At 41.7% G+C, this 20,561-nt stretch overlaps 1 protein-coding gene across 6 annotated transcripts in view; it reads left to right on the top strand.

Annotated features, from left to right (window-relative positions):
- The window catches only part of USP54 (ubiquitin specific peptidase 54), a 201,257-nt gene that overhangs the window by 164,979 nt on the left and 15,717 nt on the right, over nt 1-20,561 (top strand). For 3 of the 6 annotated variants that reach the window (XM_040320457.1, XM_040320460.1, XM_040320458.1), the window contains 5 exons: nt 2,051-2,240; nt 6,518-7,920; nt 11,459-11,571; nt 14,253-14,393; nt 20,147-20,333. In XM_040320457.1, coding sequence (XP_040176391.1) covers nt 2,051-2,240; nt 6,518-7,920; nt 11,459-11,571; nt 14,253-14,393; nt 20,147-20,333 — 2,034 coding nt within the window. The other 3 variants (XM_040320459.1, XM_040320461.1, XM_040320463.1) reach the window with 3 other exon arrangements.

A 20,561-nucleotide genomic window follows, 5' to 3' on the forward strand; every position in this document is an offset into this window, starting at 1 on the left:
GACCTTTTTGTTTTCTGATTTTGTTTTTTTTTCAACAGAATCCTTGCAGTTTGCTGTTAACCCAGAATACTCCATTGCTTTGTTATTCCTGCTTTTGTTGCTTTGCCCGTGTTTCTAAAAATGAGGCTTTGCAGGATGGAAACAGTGCTCTAGGTTCCAATTATTTTTCATGTGACAAATGTAACAAAACGGCTTTTTCATCTGGCTGTAACTTGGATCAGAAAGGGCCTTTAATTACTTTTTTCTCATCCTCCCAGCTGAAGGTCAGCTATTATTCAGTTACTAGGCCAAATTTATGAAACTGCTGTGGGATTTCACGCCATCAGTAGCTTTAGTGTGCCTAAGATCATGAACAGCTTATATATAAAATGGTGCGTTACCTGCGGACCCACTCTTTTTGCCAGAATGCAGATTCAGACTATTTTCCTTGTAAGGGTTACCAGTACATCCTCTGTGCTTGGTATCTCTTTATTCTTTTTTTTTTCTCTTCAGCCAAAATTATTTCATTTAAGGTAGATGCTGGGGGCGTCTATCACCTGCTTGGGTGTTACAAGTAGCCCATTGGCTACTGTTATCTTTGTGCCTTGGACACCCTTGCACCTGAGTACCCAGCTCCCCACCTATCCACTACTGCCATGACAGAATATTCTTAATATCTAGGTTTTACTATATAATGAGATGCTGTTAAAATCACTCTCCTGTAGCAGGTGTCAAAAATACCTAGAGTATTTGGAATGAGAGAGAATATCACTGGGGTCACCAAAAAGTCTAGGCAACTAGCAGGTGATTTTAGCCCCCAGAATCAAATTATAGTTAAAATATCCATTATTATAAGTGGACTCTCTTAAACCATTGTTGACCCATGCTTTTGAAAAAAGCTAGTTGCCAGGCCTTTGTGCCCATTCAGTGGCTCCAAGGCTATGATGATAACTGATGCATAAAATGTATGCAGGTATAATGCTCTGATATGTCTGGCTGCATAAGATTTCTGTATCTTTTGGGAACCCTGAGGCAACCAAATAACTAGCATTTTCAGAAGAAGGTCAGCAATAGCAGCCTATATATCTGTGCAGATTTTCTTTAATGGTAAAAGCAGGAGAACAAAGTGTTTAGGATTGAACCCTAGTGCAGGCATGTCTTAGTAGTAGACTAGCAGAGTTTGCATTGAATGGTTGAAGCTTCTTATTCGGTCATGCACATATGTAGACATGTCTGAATGATCTTTTTTTATAGGGCCAAAACCTCTGGATTGTGCAGGTGGCAACTGAAAAAGTTGCAAAACCACACCTATTATTCCCATCTGAAGATCCCTTGATTACTGCCTGCAGTTCACTGGAGCCATGGTGGTTCCACTTGATTAGGTTAATATTTAGAGATTATTGCAGTTAGCTGGAAATCTTTCTTAGAGTTTCCTAGAAAGGTTTAGAAAAGTTAAAGCCAAATTTTCAACAAAACGGCTGCCTAGAGTACTGTAATCTAGTTATTTATTTTAAGGTTTCTACACACCGGAAAGAACCAACTGCTGAATTTTATTTTACAGAAGTCTGTAAAATCCATTTTATTTTTTATTTTATTTTTTCGTCTATTCTAATTGCATACCTCCCAGTGAGATAATGGCCTTCTCGCACTATTTCTTCCTCTGTTTAGAGTTCTTAAAAATAGATTGGTTTCATCTGGGGAAAAAATGATTTGTAATTTCAAGTTCCACATGTCAATGTCTGGAAGAACGTTTAGAGAACGGGGCAGACGGTTATCTCACTTTTGTTTTTCCTTTTCCTTATTTTGGAAGGTATGCAATTATTGATGAGCCTGTTCCCACTGCCAGTCAAATTGGATTCATATCAATTGAGTTATATACATTAACATATTTAGGATGCATTGCTTACATAAATGTTCATTGTTGATGATCTAAACAAAAAAATACATTACTTATTTTCCTCTGTATTGCATGTTCCCATGTTCTGCTCTTTTATGCATCCTGTTTTTCTTTTTTATATTTTGGTTTGTGTGCGTGCATTTGTTTCTGCTATGTTTTTCTTTTGCATTTTAGCTAAATTCAGACTTGCCATGCATGATGCCAGATCTAGTACACACTGCAGAGCCATAGCAGATCAGAAGTTTCAAATGTGTTTACGAAAAGCACGAAGTCTCCAGGACCACATGCTGCTGCCGGCAATTCCTCAAGCGCTGTCACCAGCTTACCCCTCACCACAAGGGGGAGCTATAAATCAATCTACAAGGTAGCTGCAATGACACTTCCTTTATTAGGAGTAATTCAGTGCAGTTTTTCCCAAACTTGTCGTCTTGTCTCACCAAGAGTGCATGTTTTGCAGGCAACATCACATACGCACAAGTGGAGTGCTTGTGTGGGCATGTGATATCCACAACAGTGAAACTGTTGGTGAGACGTGAAGATGTGTTGGGAAACACTGATCTAGTGAACTGTTCTTAAGCATGGTTTAACATTCATTTAAAGGAAATCTATTCCTAAATGGAGATTTAACTGTTTTTTGGGCAACATACGGTAGATGCACAATAAAAAGGCAAATCCCTTTTCTCCCAAATTTGCCTTCACAAAAGCAGATAATTGTGCCTGCTTAGGATTTTCTCTGCAACCTCAGGTTTATTCATACTGGACTTACTTCAAAATTCAATAACAGTAAGCTGAAACCACAGTAGGTGAAGGTCAAGGGGGTGGCTGTTAAGTGAACCAAAATAAAGCAATGCTAGAAGAGTGCTTTCAAAACCGATTTGGTTTTGATCCATATTGCCTACAGTGCTTGGTGACTTTTACATATTATTTTTGCTTCCCTTGGCTTTTCCTTTTAAACAAGAGTCATAAGAAGCCTCACCAGGGCTTAGAAACAACATTTAGAGGCTTCTAGGAGCATGCATCTAGGCACCATCCTTCCCAAAATGAGCCGGTCATCTCATGTTTCAGAAGATGGCATGGTACCAGGGGCTAACAGCTTGTGCTAGTCACTGGTGTGCAAAGCAACATGTCTCAATATAATATGGAATTCTCACCAGTACTAATGGATAGTACTATGATGCTGAGATAAAATGCAGATATTGGAACAAAAACTGCAGCTAAAAAAAAAAAAAAAATCGGCCCGTCTTGGAAAAATTTCCACAAATTATTATTTCAAAATCTGTCAGATATGTTCAATATTCACCAACATATTTATACTGCAACATAACCATTTCCCTTTCCTCACTTTATTCTTAAAGTCCAGGCAGAGGTATTTTTTTTTTTTTAGCTTTTAAAAGTGCGTAAGAACAGTCAGAACCACAAGCTTGCATTGCCATCTGTGCCCCTATTATAGTTATTTCCTCTATTCCATTCTGTGTATCACTAGAGCAAGTCATTAGATCATGCCAGTCAGGAAAGCAGAGTGCAAAAGACCTAATAAAAAAAATAAAAACGGATGTTATAACCCTTCTACACTCAGAAAAATGCTGCCACTTCTGTCCTTGTTGCACCATGTCACCGAAACAGGAAGCAAGGTTAAGTCTCCCCAACCTCGTAAAAGACTTCACATATACAGGGCCAGTTCACACCATAGAAACACAGTCCAGATGCTTTTCTGCATGCACGATTTTGACGTGTTCCAATGCGTTTTTGATGCAGTCTAGAGCACCCACCCTGCATTCCAGTGCATATTTTGTTGCAGTTTACAGCGTTCCAGTACAGTCTAGTGCAGCAAAAATGCAGCATGTTCTACTTTTTTTTCTAGAACTGGAACTGCAAGCACTGGTGTGACATATGCCATTCAAAACCATATAACCTACTTTCCATGTGTTTTTGATGCATAAAAAAACGCACTGGACTGCATGTGGCGGTAACTGGCCCACAGTCCGAGGAGTCCAAAAGTTTTTGAATGATAAAATTGATTAATGGCAGGAAAAAAGCCCATGCGTTTCAAGGGCCAAACAGACTCCCCTCTTCATCAGGGCTTATGAATTTTGACTGTGCTTAAAGGGATTCGAGTCAGCAGATACCAAATAGATCTGCACTGTAATTTACTGCTTGGAACGGTTTTCAGAAGGGCAGATTAAGCCAGTGTTACTGTTCGGGAAAATTAATCCTGCACATGGCCTTCGGTTCCAGGTTTTTGTTTTGTATAATGGGGATAATAGTTACCAGAGACATAGTCTGTGTTTTACCAATTTAAACTTATCTTATTAAATCACTAATAAACCTTTATAAAACATCTATTAAATTGCAACTTACCAATTATTAGTAATAGCTGCTTTCAGGGTTTTCTTCTATTTTCATCTGATCATCCAGCCAGTATGTCTGGTGTTTTTTAACAGAAGAGCTGTATTGCAGTTACAGGAATGAGACAGACCATAGAACGCTAGCAAGGGTGCCAAAAATTATTAGCTTTTATTTATTCATGCAAAACCTTTATCCTAAAAGGAAAAAAAAAAACATTTAGCACCTGTCGCATGACATTTTGTCTAAATCAAACAATCATATTAATAAACTTTATCTCCCAATTCATTGCAAAAATAAATTTCAGAAAAATATTAGTAAAGCTGTAGAAAACAGTGCCCTTCCAAACATTTGCTAGTGAAGCCCATGTGTTCTTCATTAATCCTGTTGCAGCTTGTTTGTATTGTTGTTAATTGCATTGTGTTGAAAGTTGTAAAGGCTTAACTAATTTTAGCTGCTAAATGTTGAGTCCTACATATTTAGATTTCTCAATTACATTCAGTGTGATTAAAAAAACCTTCCAGTAATGGGAAAAGGACATCTTGTAGGACTTTCTGTTCCTTAAACTAGTTGAAAGAATGGCTTTTGAATTTTGTCTGAAGTAAGAACCATCAGTGTTGCCTCATTACATACTACTTTATTTTTCCAGTACAGGTTTATATTTGACCGTAGTTTAACAATGGAGACTTTTCATTAATATTTATCGTATAATTTATAGTCATGCATTTATGTCCCCTTTACATTTTTTCAATACTTGTAACATTTAAAGTCACCCTGTCAGCATGGGGCCTCTTTGTATGTGCAAGCATACTTGTAGAGAGAGGGATAACACTTGCCTTTCGGATGGCCTGTTTAGAAAATGCCTCCTCTGTTTTCTGCTTCCTGGCTGGTGCAAGTTTTCAACCAATCATTGGGAGGAACCACAGCTCGTGGCAGGGGAGCATGTAATCCACACTCAAAAGTGTGGAATAGTTGCAGTGGTAGGGGGACAGAAAAGAGACAACATTTCACCGAACAGACAGCTGGTAAAGTAAGCATATTTCCTCTTCTTTGAACACGTGTCAAAAAGCGACATACCCATACGTCGCTAGACTTGCAGTGATTATACCAGGACTGCAGTTGCAGGCATCATTCCAGTACAATTTTGTAGAACCGGCAGTCAATTCTCTTTTAAAAGCAATCCTAACGGCTAAGTAGCTGGCTGTACTGGGATCTTCGGTCCCGTCAGCTGATCATAGAGCCTAACAAACACCTGATCAGCTTTGTTGGGCTCTATTATATAGTTACCCAGAATTGATGATGTCACATCACTTCTGGATTGCCCAGATGTAAAAAAAAAATCAAAAGCATTTGATCTCACCAATCTTGGTGTGATCAAATTCTCTTAAGTGCAGAGGAGGGATTTGGGGTCCTATAGACCCCTGATTTCTCAATAAACACTACCTGTAATGTCCCTATTGTTCTCACAAGGGATGTTCACATCCCTTGTGACAGCAGTAAAAGTGATAAAAAAAAGAATTTGAGATGGTATAAAACTTTTTTTTTTTTTTTTTTCTAAAGCAAAATAAAGTGCCCTCGCCCCCTGTGCTCATTCACAAAGACGAATGCACAAAGGTTTTATGGATTAAGATTCAAAAAAGTTTATTTTTCCCAATAAAATTGCATTATTTATATATATATATATATATATATATATATATATATATATATATATATATATATATATATATATACATGTATATATATATAATTTGGGGGTTCTAAGTAATTTTCTAGCATAAAAAATACTGATTTTTAAATATAAACAAAAGTGTCAGAAAAAGGCCCTGGAGGTCAAGTGGCTCAGGGTTAGTTTAAGCTAGCATTGCTTTCTGAAGAGTGACTCACGTTCACATCGCACTTCAGAGAGCATTTGACAGGAAATAGTTGTCACCTCCTCATCACCTGTTTTAACACCATGTGGTTGCGGGGTTCCCCTGTTTAGTTGAATGGGTCAGATTCAGCAGGTAGTACTGCCTGCTGAACATGACAATGGGGATAATTTGTGCTGCACCGTGATGCAAAGCACCTGAGCTGCCATTGTCACATAAGGGGGAGCAGTTGGGGTCGATAAAAACCATAAGTGTAAATGAGGCCTCACTTGTGCTTTTACATATTAATAGATCCTGTGCTGAGTCATGTGAGAACAGTATGGGTATTTACCCAAAAGGCCTACAAGACATCTTTCCTCATTTTCAGGCTTTCTTTTCTAGTCAGTACAGATTAAGTAAATAATATGCCCAATACGTTTAATTGCAGTGACCAGACTATCTCGGACAAAATTCCAATGAAGCGACAGACAATGCCGGAGACCTACACAACGGAGGGCTTCGCATCTACTCCATTAACACACTCGTTCGCCTCTAGCCATGAGTTGCTTCCTTCGTCTGCTGAGTCTTCCAGCTTGTCACCTTCTGAACATTGCCCATGTAGCAAGACATTTTCAAACTATCGTGCTCCTACAGATCCCATTTCCCCAGAGAGTGCCTCAACTTCTGTACAAAGCACGGCTGATAAAATGGTGAGGACAGATGATTCTAGCCCAGATCCTCATAACAAAAAGCATAGGGGTGAAAGAAGTAACAATGGGAGTCCTGATAATGGTAAGACGGCTGAGGAGCATGAAGCTAAAGATGGTGGTCTTACTCTCAGGAAGATGAAGCTGAATGGCATTAAATCTGGCTCTTTACCATCATTACTATTTCCATGGGCACGACGCACACAAGTGCAGTCTCCGGATAGAAGCAACCCACCGAGTTATTGTCACAAATCTGTCAGCACAGAAATTCATGTAAGTGAAGACAAAGTTGGATCCTCCAGTGTCGCTTCAGTATCTCCAGCTGGTTCGACGGGTTTTACCATTCAACCAGCCAATGGGTCATCTAGAACAAATAGCCAGGATACCTTATTAGATAGGCACTCTGAGTTGAATATCTCTGAGCCGAGCAAAGTTGAGGCACCTAAAAGTAAAGGGCTAGTACGCTCACTGGCAGAGCAGTTCCAAAGGCTGCAAGGGGGTTCACCAAAGAGAAGTAGTTTTGGTGTAAATTTTACAGGAATTGAAAGTTTTGAGCAGAAACCTTCAGTTGGGGATCATATTCAAGATTCTTTAAATCGTTTAGGTACTGAGTCAAATCCACAACCTCTGATAAGCCAAGAGAACAAATCAGTCAGCACAGATCAAACAAGCACTTCCCCAGAATCTGATGATGGCTTTTGCAATCTCAATGGTTCAAGTTTGCATCACCTGAGTAACCAAAATGACGGGTCATTTAAGGAACTGCAACTAGAGGCTGATTCTAGTAACCATGGCAAGTTTTACTACAAAGCAGAGAAGAAGGTGAAATTTGGAAGCACTGTCCATTTGCCTGCCTCTCTGCCCACTAATCAGTGGGTTGATAATGTCAGTCGATATTACAGTCCACAAATGGATGGTACAAATGTGGAACACCGTGCTCACCCAAGTTTGTCCCCTGGTCGAAAACCCATAAGATATGGCTTATCCAAGAGCTCCCTTGATTTACACCAGGAGTGGAAGCAGGATTTTAAGCAAGAGATTTCTGAACTGGATGCCTTGTATAACAGCAGCCTGCAGTCTTGTCCAGGCAATAGGAATATGCAGTGGAGAGCTGAGCATGCAAGAGAGACATTTGGAAAACCACGTGAGTGCATTTACCCACTTATTTTATCTGATTTGTAAATGTAATGGATGATTGCAGAATTATTGTTACACAGTTGGGTAACAAATTGTTAAAGGGATGCACTTAATTCCTATATACAGATGAAACTCAAAAAATTTGAATATTGTGCAAAAGTTCATTTATTTCACTAATACAACTTAAAAGGTGAAGATAGACTCATTACATGCAAAGCAAGATAGTTCAAGCCGTGATTTGTCATAATTGTGATGATTATAGCTTACAGCTCATGAAACCCCCAAATCCACAATCTCAGAAAATAAGAATATTGTGAAAAGGTGCAATATTCTAAGCACAAAGTGTCCCACTCTAATCGGCTAATTAAGCTATAACACCTGCAAAGGGTTCCTGAGCCTTTAAATGGTCTCTCAGTCTGGTTCAGTAGGAATCACAATCGTGGGAAAGACTGCTGACCTGACAGTTGTGCAGAAAACCATCATTGACACCCTCCATAAGGGAGGGAAAGCCTCAAAAGGTAATTGCAAAAATCGGATGTTGGATGTTCCCAAAGTGCTGTATCAAAGCACATTAATAGAAAGGTATGTGGAAGGGAAAGGTGTGGAATAAAAAGGTGCACAAGCAGCAGGGATGACCACAGCCTGGAGAGGATTGTCAGGAAAAGGCCATTCAAAAGTGTTGGGGACTTTCACAAGGAATGGACTGAGGCTGGAGTCAGTGCATCAAGAGCCACCACACACAGACTGATCCTGGACATGGGCTTCAAATGTCGTATTCCTCTTGTCAAGCCACTCCTTAACAACAAACAACGTCAGAAGAGGCACACACTGCAAGATGCTTGAAGTCCAGTGTGAAGTTTCCACAGTCTGCGTTGATTTGGGGAGCCATATCATCTGCTGGAGTTGGTCCACTGTGCTTCATTAAGTCCAGGGTCACCGCAGCCATCTACCAGGAGATTTTGAAGCACTTCATGCTTCCTTTCCGCAGATGAGCTCTATGGGGATGCTGACTTCATTTTCCAGCAGGACTTGGCACCTGCCCACACTGCCAAAAGCGCCAAAACCTGGTTCAATGACCGTGGGATTACTGTGCTTGATTGGCCAGCAAACTCGCCTGACCTGTACCCCATAGAGAATCTATGGGGCATTGCCAAGACAAAGATGAGAGACATGAGACCGAACAATGCAGAAGAGCTGAAGGCCACTATTGAAGCATCCTGGTCTTCCATAACACCTCAGCAGTGCCACAGGCTGATAGCATCCATGCCACGCCGCATTGAGGTAGTAATTGCTGCAAAAGGGGCCCAAACCACGTACTGAGTACATATGCATGCTTATACTTTTCAGAGGTCCGATATTGTATAATGTACAATCCTTGTTTTATTGATTGCATGTAATAATCACATTTTTGTGGATTTGGGGTTTTCATGAGCTGTAAGCCACAATCATCACAATTATGATAGATTACGGCTTGAACTATCTTGCTTTGCATGCAATGAGTCTCTTTATATATTAGTTTCACCTTTTAACCACTTAAGCCCCGAACCATTTGGCTGGCCAAAGACCAGAGCACTTTACGATTCAGCACCGTGTCACTTTAACTGACAATTGCGCGGTCATGCAACGTGGCTCACAAACAAAGTTGGGTTCCTTTTTCCCCCACAAACAGACCTTTCTTTTAGTGGTATTTGATCACCTCTGTGGTTTTTATTTTTTGCGCTATAAACAAAAATAGAGCGACAATTTTGAAAAAGAAAAGCAATATTTTTTACTTTTTGCTCTAATAAATATCCCCAAAAAATTATATAAAACCAATATTTTTTTTCCTCAGTTTAAGCCGATACGTATTATAAAAATACGTACATATAAAAAAAATCACAATAAGTGTTTATTGATTAGTTTGCACAACAGTTATAGCGTCCACAAAATAGGGGATAGTTTTATGGCATTTTTATTAATATTTTTTTTTTTACCAGTAATGGCGTGACTGTGACATTATGGCGGATACATCGGACACTTTTAACGCCATTTTGGGACCATTGTCATTGATACAGCGATTAGTGCTATAAAAATGCACCGATTACTGTAAAAATTACACTGGCGTGAAGGGGTTAACCAGTAGGGGCGCTGAAGGGGCTAGTTGTGTCGTGGGGAGTGCTTCTAACTGTAGGGGGGATGGGCTGTGACCCTGATTACAGGGAGCTGTGATCATTGTCCTGTCACTAGGAAGAATGGGGAAATGCTTGATACCTGCGATCGTGAGACAATCGCAGGTATCCCTGCGGACATTAAGTCTGCGGGACCCATGGTCGGACTTACGGAGCTTGCAGCGCGAATGCGCGCCCACAATGCCGCATCTTATAGGGGACGTACAGGTACGTCCATCTGCCCACAGGAGCCATTGTGCCAAAGTATATAGTCGTGCACTGGTCCTTAAGTGGTTAAGTTGCATTCGTGAAATAAATTAACTTTTGTACGATATTCAAATTTTTCGAGTTTTACCTGTATGTGCATTGCAACTCTCACAATAAATTTGAATTTTCATACTCTATAATGTCCAGTAATGAAGGTTTCAATGGTTTAAAGGGGTTGTAAAAGTTTGTCTTTTATTCTCTAAATTGGTTCCTTTAAGCTAGTGCATTGTTGGTTCACTTACCTTTTCCTTCGATTTCCCTTCTAAATGTTTTTTTTCTTTGTGTGAATTTCTCACTTCCTGTTGCTCTTCAGTAAGCTTTCCACCATCATTCGAGCAGTGGAAAGTCATTTAGAACAGCTTACTGAACACCTTGCTGAGGAGGAACAGGAAGTGAGAAATTTAGACAAAGAAAACAAAGAAAAAAAACCTTTAGAAGAGAACTTAAAGGAAAAGGTAAGTGAACCAACAATGCACTAGCTTAAGGGAACCTATTTAGAAAATAAAAAATGAACCTTTACAACCCCTTTAAAGCAGCATTGAACTGTTTTAGATTAGCATCTGGGCTGCCGGGGAGGAGGAGTTTTTGGGTAGCTCTGTGCAGTACCATTGCACAGAACAGGTAAGTAGAACATGTTTATTTTAATAAAAAAGAGCCTTTAGAAACACTTGAATGCTTTAATGCGTCTTATCATTGAGGTTTGGTGTGTCTCATGGGGAACCATTAAAGTGCATGTCTGGGCTCAGAAAATTCCTAACTTTGTGTAATGAGCCGACGATGCCTGAGCTGCCTCTGCACTGACATCTCAAGCAATGTTGTCAGCTCTGTCTAGTTCTCTCCTGCTGGACTACAGAACCTCATCTCCCTCTCTCATTGGAGGAATGTTCTATACAGGGCTTGTGACACTGCTTTAGGTTTTACAGTTGCTTCTCAGTCCCAGATTTCACCCGTGGGTAGCACTACAGGTGAAATCTAATATTATAGCTCTAGGTCTTCTAGCTATGGGAATGGGTGACACAAGCATTGTATGTCCTTTTTGTTTTTTTAAATAAACACTAACAAACTTTGGCTAAAGGGTTTACTGCCTTGACAATTGTTTTTAGTTTATTTTTTGTGATTCTCTCAATCCAGTTTTGGACAATACATCTGCGAGAAAGCAAGTCGCTGGCCGAGGTTTGTCACGGACTCCAACAGCAGAGATAGAGCGTAGTCTCTGTGGTACCACACACTCACCTGTGTCTAAGGTAAAGAAAAAATAACTGACTGACGAGTCAGTGACTGTGCTGTGAATCACATTTTCTACAAACTAATCCTAAATATACAATGTCTTGTCTATAAACCGAGCAAGATAACGTTGCACTAGATATGGCTTTAATGGGACAAGACTGATATCTCTTGTCCTTTGAGGGTCACATTATCTTTAGTCTTTAAACTTCAGGTAGTACTGCTGTCTACAGGGTGATTGGATGCTGGCAAACCAAAAAAAAAGATGTAACCCAGGCTAGAATAATCCCTCTCTCTACCAGCATGCCTCAGTTATTTTTTGCTAATATCCTAGGAGGATGGACATCTTCTGTGTTTATACTAACAAGCTTTTTTTGCTAGCACGCTTTTTTTCTTTGCTTTTTCTTTCTTCAATCAAGGCACTTCTATACGCCAAAGCTGGAGCTTTGTCTTTTCGATTGCAGCTTTTAACCACTTGAGATCCGCGCTATAGACAAAAGACGTCCACAGTGCGGCTCTCAAGTGCCGAGTGGACGTCTTTAGACGTCCTTTTATGTGCATTACCCGCACGCGCCACTGGGGGGCGCGCATCGGGTAAACACTGTCCCGGCGCATCGCCGAAGAGCCGATGCGTGTACCTGGCGGCCGCGATGTCCGCCGGGTACACGCGATCGCCGGGAACACAGCAGGGACGTGGAGCTCTGTGTGTAAACACAGAGCTCCACGTGCTGTCAGAGGAGAGGAGACCGATCTGTGTCCCTTGTACATAGGGACACAGCATCGGTCACCTCCCCCAGTCACCCCCCTCCCCCCACACAGTTAGTACACACCCAGGATACACATTTAACCCATTCCTCACCCCCTAGTGTTAACCCCTTTCCTGCCAGTCACATTTATACAGTAATTAGTGCATTTTTATAGCACTGATCGCTGTATAAATGTGAATGGTCCCAAATTTGTGTCAAAAGTGTCCGATACGTCCGCCGCAATATCGCAGTCTCGCCGCCATTACTAGTAAAAAATAAATAAATAAAAAATCATACTTCTGTTCCCCATTTTGTAGGCGCTATAACTTTTGCGCAAACCAGTCGCTTATTGCGATTTTTTTTTTTTTTTACAAAAATACGTCGAAAAATACGTATCGGCCTTAACTGAGAAAAAAAATTGTTTGGGAGCTACGTCGCACGACCGCGCAAATGTCAGTTAAAGCGACGCAGTGCCGGAAGCTGAAATTTCGCCTGGGCACGAAGGGGGTTTATGTGCCCAGTAAGCAAGTGGTTAAGCATGGTCGTCCTCAGCCTGGCTTTTGGAGTACTGCATCCAGACCCCACTGGACAGGACACGCGGGGGGATAACATGACTTTTAAGTGCTTTGTTCTGCGTATGGCACGTTCCAGACTCCAGGCCCATTCACACATAGACATGCATAAAAATGCTTGAAAAATAGTTGTGCATTCACATGCATTTTTATGTGCAGCAATGCACATTTTAACACGTGTTGACATGCTTTTTTTATGCGTGTTAAATCGTTATGCGTTTTTTTTGTTTATTTTCCCTGACATCACATCCTTTTACTGTTGTTGGTGAGAGAGAGGAGAAAAATACACAAACACATTTTTTTTTTCTATAGGCATTGGCAAAGGGGATGTCTTCGGTGCAGCAAAACGCAGGTCACCACAATGTGTGTGAATAGGACCTTAAAGTGATTGTGATTTTTTTTCCCCCACAAGTCAATCCAGGTGGACATCATATGATCGCACTGCTGCACGATCTGTCATTGGCTATGTCCATCAGACCCAGCTAGTGACTGCTCAGTGTAGCAGCTTGCTATCGGTACCATGGGAATGATGCGATTAATCACAGCAGATCACATGACAATTGTAAACAATGGATGTTTTTTTTCATGCCATCCATTGTGTACAATTGTGTTGCTAGTTGTGATTGGTCACAGTGATTACATGGTACAGACATGGGCAATCACAGCCCATCTGTACCTTATGATTAGCTGTGGCCAATCACAGCTTATCACAACAAAACACACTGAATCAATTTCATTCAGTAATAATGGTTGCTTACACCAGTGACATTTACTGGTATAAACAATTATATTATGTGTAAAAAAAAAAATAATAATCCTGATCGCTTCACCAGAGTAGTACAGGGTTACTATGTTAACACTGCATTGCTCTGGTCACAGTATGTGTAATGTAATAAAAAATAATTAAAACACATTTATTATTATTTTTATATTTTACAAAAAAAACATATTTTTTTGATATCTTCAGGCCTCAAGAAATAGACCGTCAGTACATAAGGATTGATCGATTATGTACCATAGTTGTGGCCTCTCTAACTTCCGTACAAACTAAATAATATACACTGATTTGGTTTATTTTAACATAACCGTACTATAAACATATGAGGAAGTAGTTTCTGGGTGTGTGCGCGGTTTTTGTTATTTTCAGTATTTTTGTATGTTGGCCCCTGTGATTACACCCACCCTAAATGTTAGGGCAGCACCTCCTCAATACTAATACTTTGTGGGGATTTTGAGACCAAATATTTTTTTGGTATGCATGGTCATTGTATGCCTCTGTAAGGCCAGCCTTTGAAATTTAACAATAATTTGCACCGATAATTCAAAATACAGAAAGAGAATAGGTCTGCCACTTGTCGTCAAACTTCTTGTGTGTACCTACAGGTCACTCAAGTAAGGGACCAAAGCAGGGATAACGAAGATGATGAACTATACAGTGCAGAGAACTTTCGTCGGCTTGCACGGAGCCTCAGCGGAACAGTAATCTCTAGCAGAGAAGAGACTTTGGTCTCTTCCCACAGTTTTGTAAGTACCATAGTACTCTATTCCATAAAATGTTTGCAAACATTTTGGCTTATCTCCCTGTTACACTGAGCGATATTTCCTACATAAAGAAATCTAATTATCTTCCTGCTTTTCTGCACTGAGCTGCTAACGCTGGTGGGAAAGACAGCTGAAGACATGTTTGCCATCTGTATTTTTCCTGTCAGCCAAGTAACATGTGGTTTTTGAAACTATACAAAAAAAAGTTTTTGCAAAATTCAAAGCAGATTTTTTTTTTTTATTCTAACAATCTGAAAAAGTTAAAAATGGTGCATGCATGCAATCGGGCAAATTTGTAAAGCAGTGAATGTAATTTTCACTTAACGTTCGTTCACTAATGTCATTTTGAAATGTACCTGGAAGGTTCACCTGCAGTGAATGTGTAGTGAATTAAAAATGTACTTTACAAATGTGTCCTTTGTCTTGGGGTTTTCCAGAAGATGTTGTGAAGGCTCAGTGCATGGCTTGGGATTCTCTGTGTTTTCTTGGCTTTGGCACTCAGTCCTATCCTGTGTTCTCCCTTCTCATTTGTTGACTATTATTTGTTTTAAACAAGAAGTGGCTGATCAAAAGGCAGGACAGAGGAAGCATAGCACAACACTTATATTGTCCTTTCCTAGCAAAGAATAAAGAAAAGTGTTCCTAAATACTGATTACATCACTTCCCTCAATTGGAAGCTGTGCATTTATCAACTCCCACTAATGCTGAAAACCAGACTCTTAACAAATTGCATATGGATAATGCAACAGAGAACATAGATTTGCAAGTATGCATGCTTGCACAATTTTTAACTTGCAATTTTGACTGTTTGCTTGAAAAATTACTATAGTTCTGCTTTAAGGATTACATTCCCCATCGGTTTGTATGTCTTAATCCTAATTATATTCCTGAGGTTGATATACTTGAACGCCAATAAAAAAAAATTTTTTTGTGCAAACTGCATGTCTTTATCCTTCATTAGGGGATACAAGTTTAATTCTGATAGAAAACTCATTATACTGCTGTCTAGAGGAGATTGGAAACTAGCAAACCAAGCCCTTAGCCAGATACAACCCCTCCCACTCCCATCAAGCTCTAGTTTTTTTGCTAGTGTTTTAGGAGAATGGAAATCTTTTCCCCCTGAGAGTAGCAAAACCCTTTCTACAACATTTACATTTTGCTGTCAAGATTCACTTGTTCTGCAGTCAAGATCTTTCATTTACTACAGTGCCAAAGAGCTCATGTATGCAGTTCTTTGGATTGGTTGATCCTCAGCATAGCCTTGCGGGCTGTTCCTAGAGCCCAACATGCTGAAGATGCAGGGCCAGCCAATAATATAACTGTGGGGCACTCTCCAAGGCACCTGATCCTCTGTGTGAGTGAGGGATAGATCACTTTTACAAGTTCAGGGACACAGTACACCCACTGGTGGTCCACTGGACGGGCAAAGACTTCCTGGATCTTGCCTGGTACCTTTTAGCTTGCCTACATTGTGGGGTATTTAGGGTATCTTCTGGACTGCCACTATGGAACGCTAAGGGCCTTGCCCTTTTAAATTTATCAATTTTATTATATCCTTCAGAAAAAGCATACAAGGTAAAGTAATTACACTTAAGAGGGAAGCCTTTTGGGGAAGCCTGGTGCATGCTTGGTACATGCTTGGTACTGTTGCTCCATTAGTGTTCCTGTAGGGGTTAATGCCAGAGCTCTGTTCAAGGTGCATTTACGGTTGTGGGTCATCTGGATCAGGGCACCACACAATTTTTTTGGGGGTTCCTGGTGCCCTCTTTTCTGTGCATGCGTGCGCCACTTCCTACTTGCGTGCACATGCCTTTTCCTCCATCCAACCCTCTCGGAAGTCGCACCACCACAATTCTTGCAGGACGATCATCCAAGGGCTCCCTGCTGTCTTATGAAAGACAGATGTTTTTCCCTGCTTTTGCAGTTGGTTGGTGAGTACCCCTGCACTTGGCAATGTGACAGATCATATGCACAGAGGGAGAGATCCTGCAGGCTCTCCCAGCTCCTGTTCTACTATTGGCTCTGGGGTGACTTGCAGCATCCCTGCTAAAGGGCCTGGCACTGACAGCTGGAAAGTTGTCCCCTGCTAGTGTCCTCACACTCCTGTGTGTTAACCATGTGATTTTTCTTTTGGGCAAGAATCTCCTCTATGATAGCGGATTTTGAATGCAGTGAACACGAGCATGCTTCATTCATTCTTCAGTATCCTTCTCTGATTTTGCCTGCAGTTGCCTCTGTGCCCTGAGCAGGGCATACCTGTCTGTAGCTGGAGCAAACTGCTTATGAATTTTGTAAGATTGACAGTCTGGTCTCCATCAAAAGTCCCAACCTTGTCAAAACTCTTCCAGTGTATGTGCTACTAAAATCTTTTTTTTAAGAATTACTTTTTTATGATAAAAATCAAACTATCTGATCGCTTAGTGTAAGAAGAAAAACAATCAAACTTATAATAACCATAGTAATAGAGTGCAACAGCATACACTAAATCCACAAACTGATGTTAAAATTAAACACAGAGCAAGTGATGTGCTAGCCACTTAAATATGCACCATTGTGCAGTCATAGACCATAACATTACTGCAATCACTTCTCTTCACCCCACGCTGATGAAGTCCCGACCATAGGGACTTAACGACGTACGAGGGGGAGAGGCCACGTGTGACATCACCCGCGATCGTCAACTCAAGTGAGATACAGGCTGTTTTCATGCTGTGATCCTTGTTATGCTGATTCGTTGCACTCACATAGGAGTGCTTTTACATGTGAGTGTATCTCTTAAATTTTAATAAATGTATCGGTTTGGCTTCAGAGAGCACTAGATCTCCTTTCTTTCTGTTTCATTAGCCCTGATTGCCTTACCTTGTTCCTGAGTGAGTCTGCCATATTGAGCTGCTGCATCTGGTTGCTGTCTCTGTGAGAACAGGAGGTTCTCGTTATATCCCATGCTTTGTGACCTATTGCAGGTCGAAGTATTAAGGTGAGAGGCCATTCCTGCTATTTGGTGGAGGTTCTCTGGACATCACTACTTGGATTTTTTGCACTTTATTTTTGGATTTCATCTGCACCTAAGCACTTTATGGACTTTATCTATTACTGCTTTCACGCTAAAACTATTTTTTAAGCTGATATATTAGAGTGTTGTATGATTTTATTTAATGTGATTTAGTAGGTTTAGGAAACGCAAAACATAGAAAACATCCAAAACAAAAACATAAAGAAAAACAAAAGATACACCAAAGTGCATTCTCGCCACCGGTCGGGAGCCTCCACCCCCTCCCCCCCAGGATGAGGAGACAGTGGAGGCCAGCGAGCAGAGGCATTCCCCAAGAGGGGAACATAACTCTATAGAGTTGGCCCATTGGGGGAAAACGGAAAGCCACCAGAAGCGAGTCCCCACCAGGACCCGTGGATATTTGGAAGTGCATAATCCGCCCCTGAGCTGGGGCAGAAAGTAGATACGGCTTCTATGGGGTGTTCAGAAAATGTCAACTAAAAATATCAGACGTCAACGGTAAACTGTGTCACTGTTCAGGCTTCACTCTGCGGGGAGCGAGAAGGTGGAGGGCCAAGGGGCCCTCTCCTGGATCCGCGGCGGCGTCTGCGGCGAGCTGTTTGCCACGAGTCCGGGCGTTCAGGGAGAATCCGGTGATGCCCTCCAGTCCGGGATATCTACTTGAGGCAATCCGAGGGACTCCAAAAAGCGGGGCAAGTCATCCCTATTGCGCAAGGTAACCTGCCTGCCATCTTTAGTCGCGGATAGGCTAAACGGAAAACCCCACCGGTAGGGTAGTTGAGCCTCTTGCAGAACCGCCAGCAAAAGCTTAAGAGCCCGGTGTTGCATCACAGTACGTTTGGAAAGGTCTGGGAAGAAAGTCAGTTTGGCTCCATCAAAATCCACGTATCGAACTCCCCTGACCTGGTTCATGATGCGTTCTTTGAGCAAATATTTGTGCAGTTTACAGATAATGTCTCTGGGCTTGTCAGGGTCATCAGAGGGGGGCCGCAGAGCTCTGTGGGCCCGGTCTATTTCAAAATGTTCCGGCGCCTGTAGGCCTAGTATTTGTTTAAAGACCCCTTGCAGGGTGGGTATGATATCCCCGGGGCCAGTGGCTTCGGGTAAGCCTCTGATGCGGATATTCACCCTGCGACTTCTATTTTCAAAATCTTCCATCTGGTCTAGCAGGGCCTCAAGCTTGCGGTCTTGCTGCTTGGAATGGTCAGAGAGGGCTTGCAAGGTAAGGGCAGTCTCTTCCCATTGTGACTCCAGAGTCTCAACTCTATCCCCCAAGTATGCAGTGTCAGCCTGCAAGGCCTCAATATCTTGTCTCAGGGCCTTCTCCACTCTGTGGGCAAACAGCTCCAGATCTGCCTTATTGGGGAGAGACAGGATGTGAGCACGGATGTCCCTATCTTCCCAGGGGTCGCCGACACCTGAGGGCCCCTCCAGGGCATCTGAGCGTGCAGGAGAGGAGGGGTGAGGTGGAGATAGCTGCGCCATGTGTGGGGAGCTGATCGGGGAGACAGCCCTGGCCGCGTGTGTCGGGCGCCATCTTGGCTGTACCTGCTGTGGTCTTGCAGGTCCCCGGGAAGAAGGCATCTAGTGACCCAGACCGTCCCCGAGGTGTCCTTTGTGGCTGCGGGGATGTTCTGTGCTTCGGCGGCATCTTTTGCAGCGAAAATCCCCCCGGGAAGCCGACATGAAAGCCGTTTAGGTCGCGGGTCTCACGGAGCTCTAGGAGAGAACGTCCTCACTCCTGCATGCCGTAGCCACGCCCCTTTATGGACTATTTTCACATTCAGTGTTTTATTCTTCCAGTATCACAATATTTGTGATATCTGGTCTTCGCACATGGACTTCATCATTGAGAGCCTGACGAGTCGCGTCCCATTTAATGCGACGCAAGTCGCTCCGACTTAGAAAAAGGTTCCTGCACAACTTCGGGGGCGACGCAAGTCGCTCCGACTTAGAAAAAGGTTCCTGCACAACTTCGGGGGCGGCTCGGGGCGACCTGCATTGACTTCTATACAGAAGTCGTTTTGCTGGTCGCCTCTGAAGTCGTCCTCAGGACAACTTGCAGAGTCGCCCCCGAAGTCGTGCCGCTGGAGTGTGAACCGGCTCTTAGTCATCATTATTTGTTATTTATGTTTATATATCGGATGTTATTACTGATATTGTATTTTGATACACTTATAGCGCCGCACTTATTATTTATCTTTTCCTTTGGCTGTGTTTGTGTGCTGGCAGCTTCTTTCATTTTTTGGTTTAGCGCAGTCTTTTTCCACATTTTGTTAATTGGGGGACACAGGTCCATCTTTAGGATATACTCCTACTACTGATTCTCCCTGAACTGGAGCTTGATGGGAATTAGATGGGTTATTCTTATACTAACAGCCTTGTTTGCTAGTGTACAAATTCCTGTAAACAGCAGTATTCCTCTTGTAATATAACCCTGTCTTTCCTAATGAACTCCTGAAAAGAGTACAGCAAGTACAAAAATCCTGTTTTTTTTTTTGCAGAGGGTTATTATTGTCCCATAGTTTAAGACCTTGTTGCCATGTGTCTGTGATGCCTGTTGATGGTAGTCATGTGCCTATAGCTTGCAATGTTGAATGTTTAGCCATGCGTTATCCTTCCATGTTATGCAAAGTAATTGTTTTATAGATGTATTTTATCCTGCTTCACATTAACCATCTTGTTTACTGGTGTATTTTTTTCTATTTCATTTGTTAAAAGGAGGCATCCAATGAGAGGAAACCACTTGTGGACAGCAGTCATCGCTCTCACAGCTCCTCCTCCTACCCTTATACCCACAATCCTTCTGTCTTATCCTATGAACCCCAGCACTACCCAACCCAGATACAGCACCCATCTCATGAGGTACTGGCGCCCAGCATGGTGGGTGAGGCACACAGACCACCAGGTAATTGCACACATCTTTCCTGCATGCTGATCGCCTTGGTTTTGTGGCTTACTTCACTTACGTTAGCATTTCTTCATTGAACACCATTTGCTTTACCCATAATTTCCTTTGTGCTGTCTTAATATGGCTTAATATAGTCTGAATTTATCTAATTTGTGTATCCATGAAGATGCAGGTTTATAACATGCTTGTTAATTGTGTGTAATCTATTTTCTTTATCGTTACATC

This window comes from Rana temporaria, chromosome 8, assembly GCF_905171775.1.
Source record: "Rana temporaria chromosome 8, aRanTem1.1, whole genome shotgun sequence".
NCBI classification, from domain to species: Eukaryota; Metazoa; Chordata; class Amphibia; order Anura; family Ranidae; genus Rana; species Rana temporaria.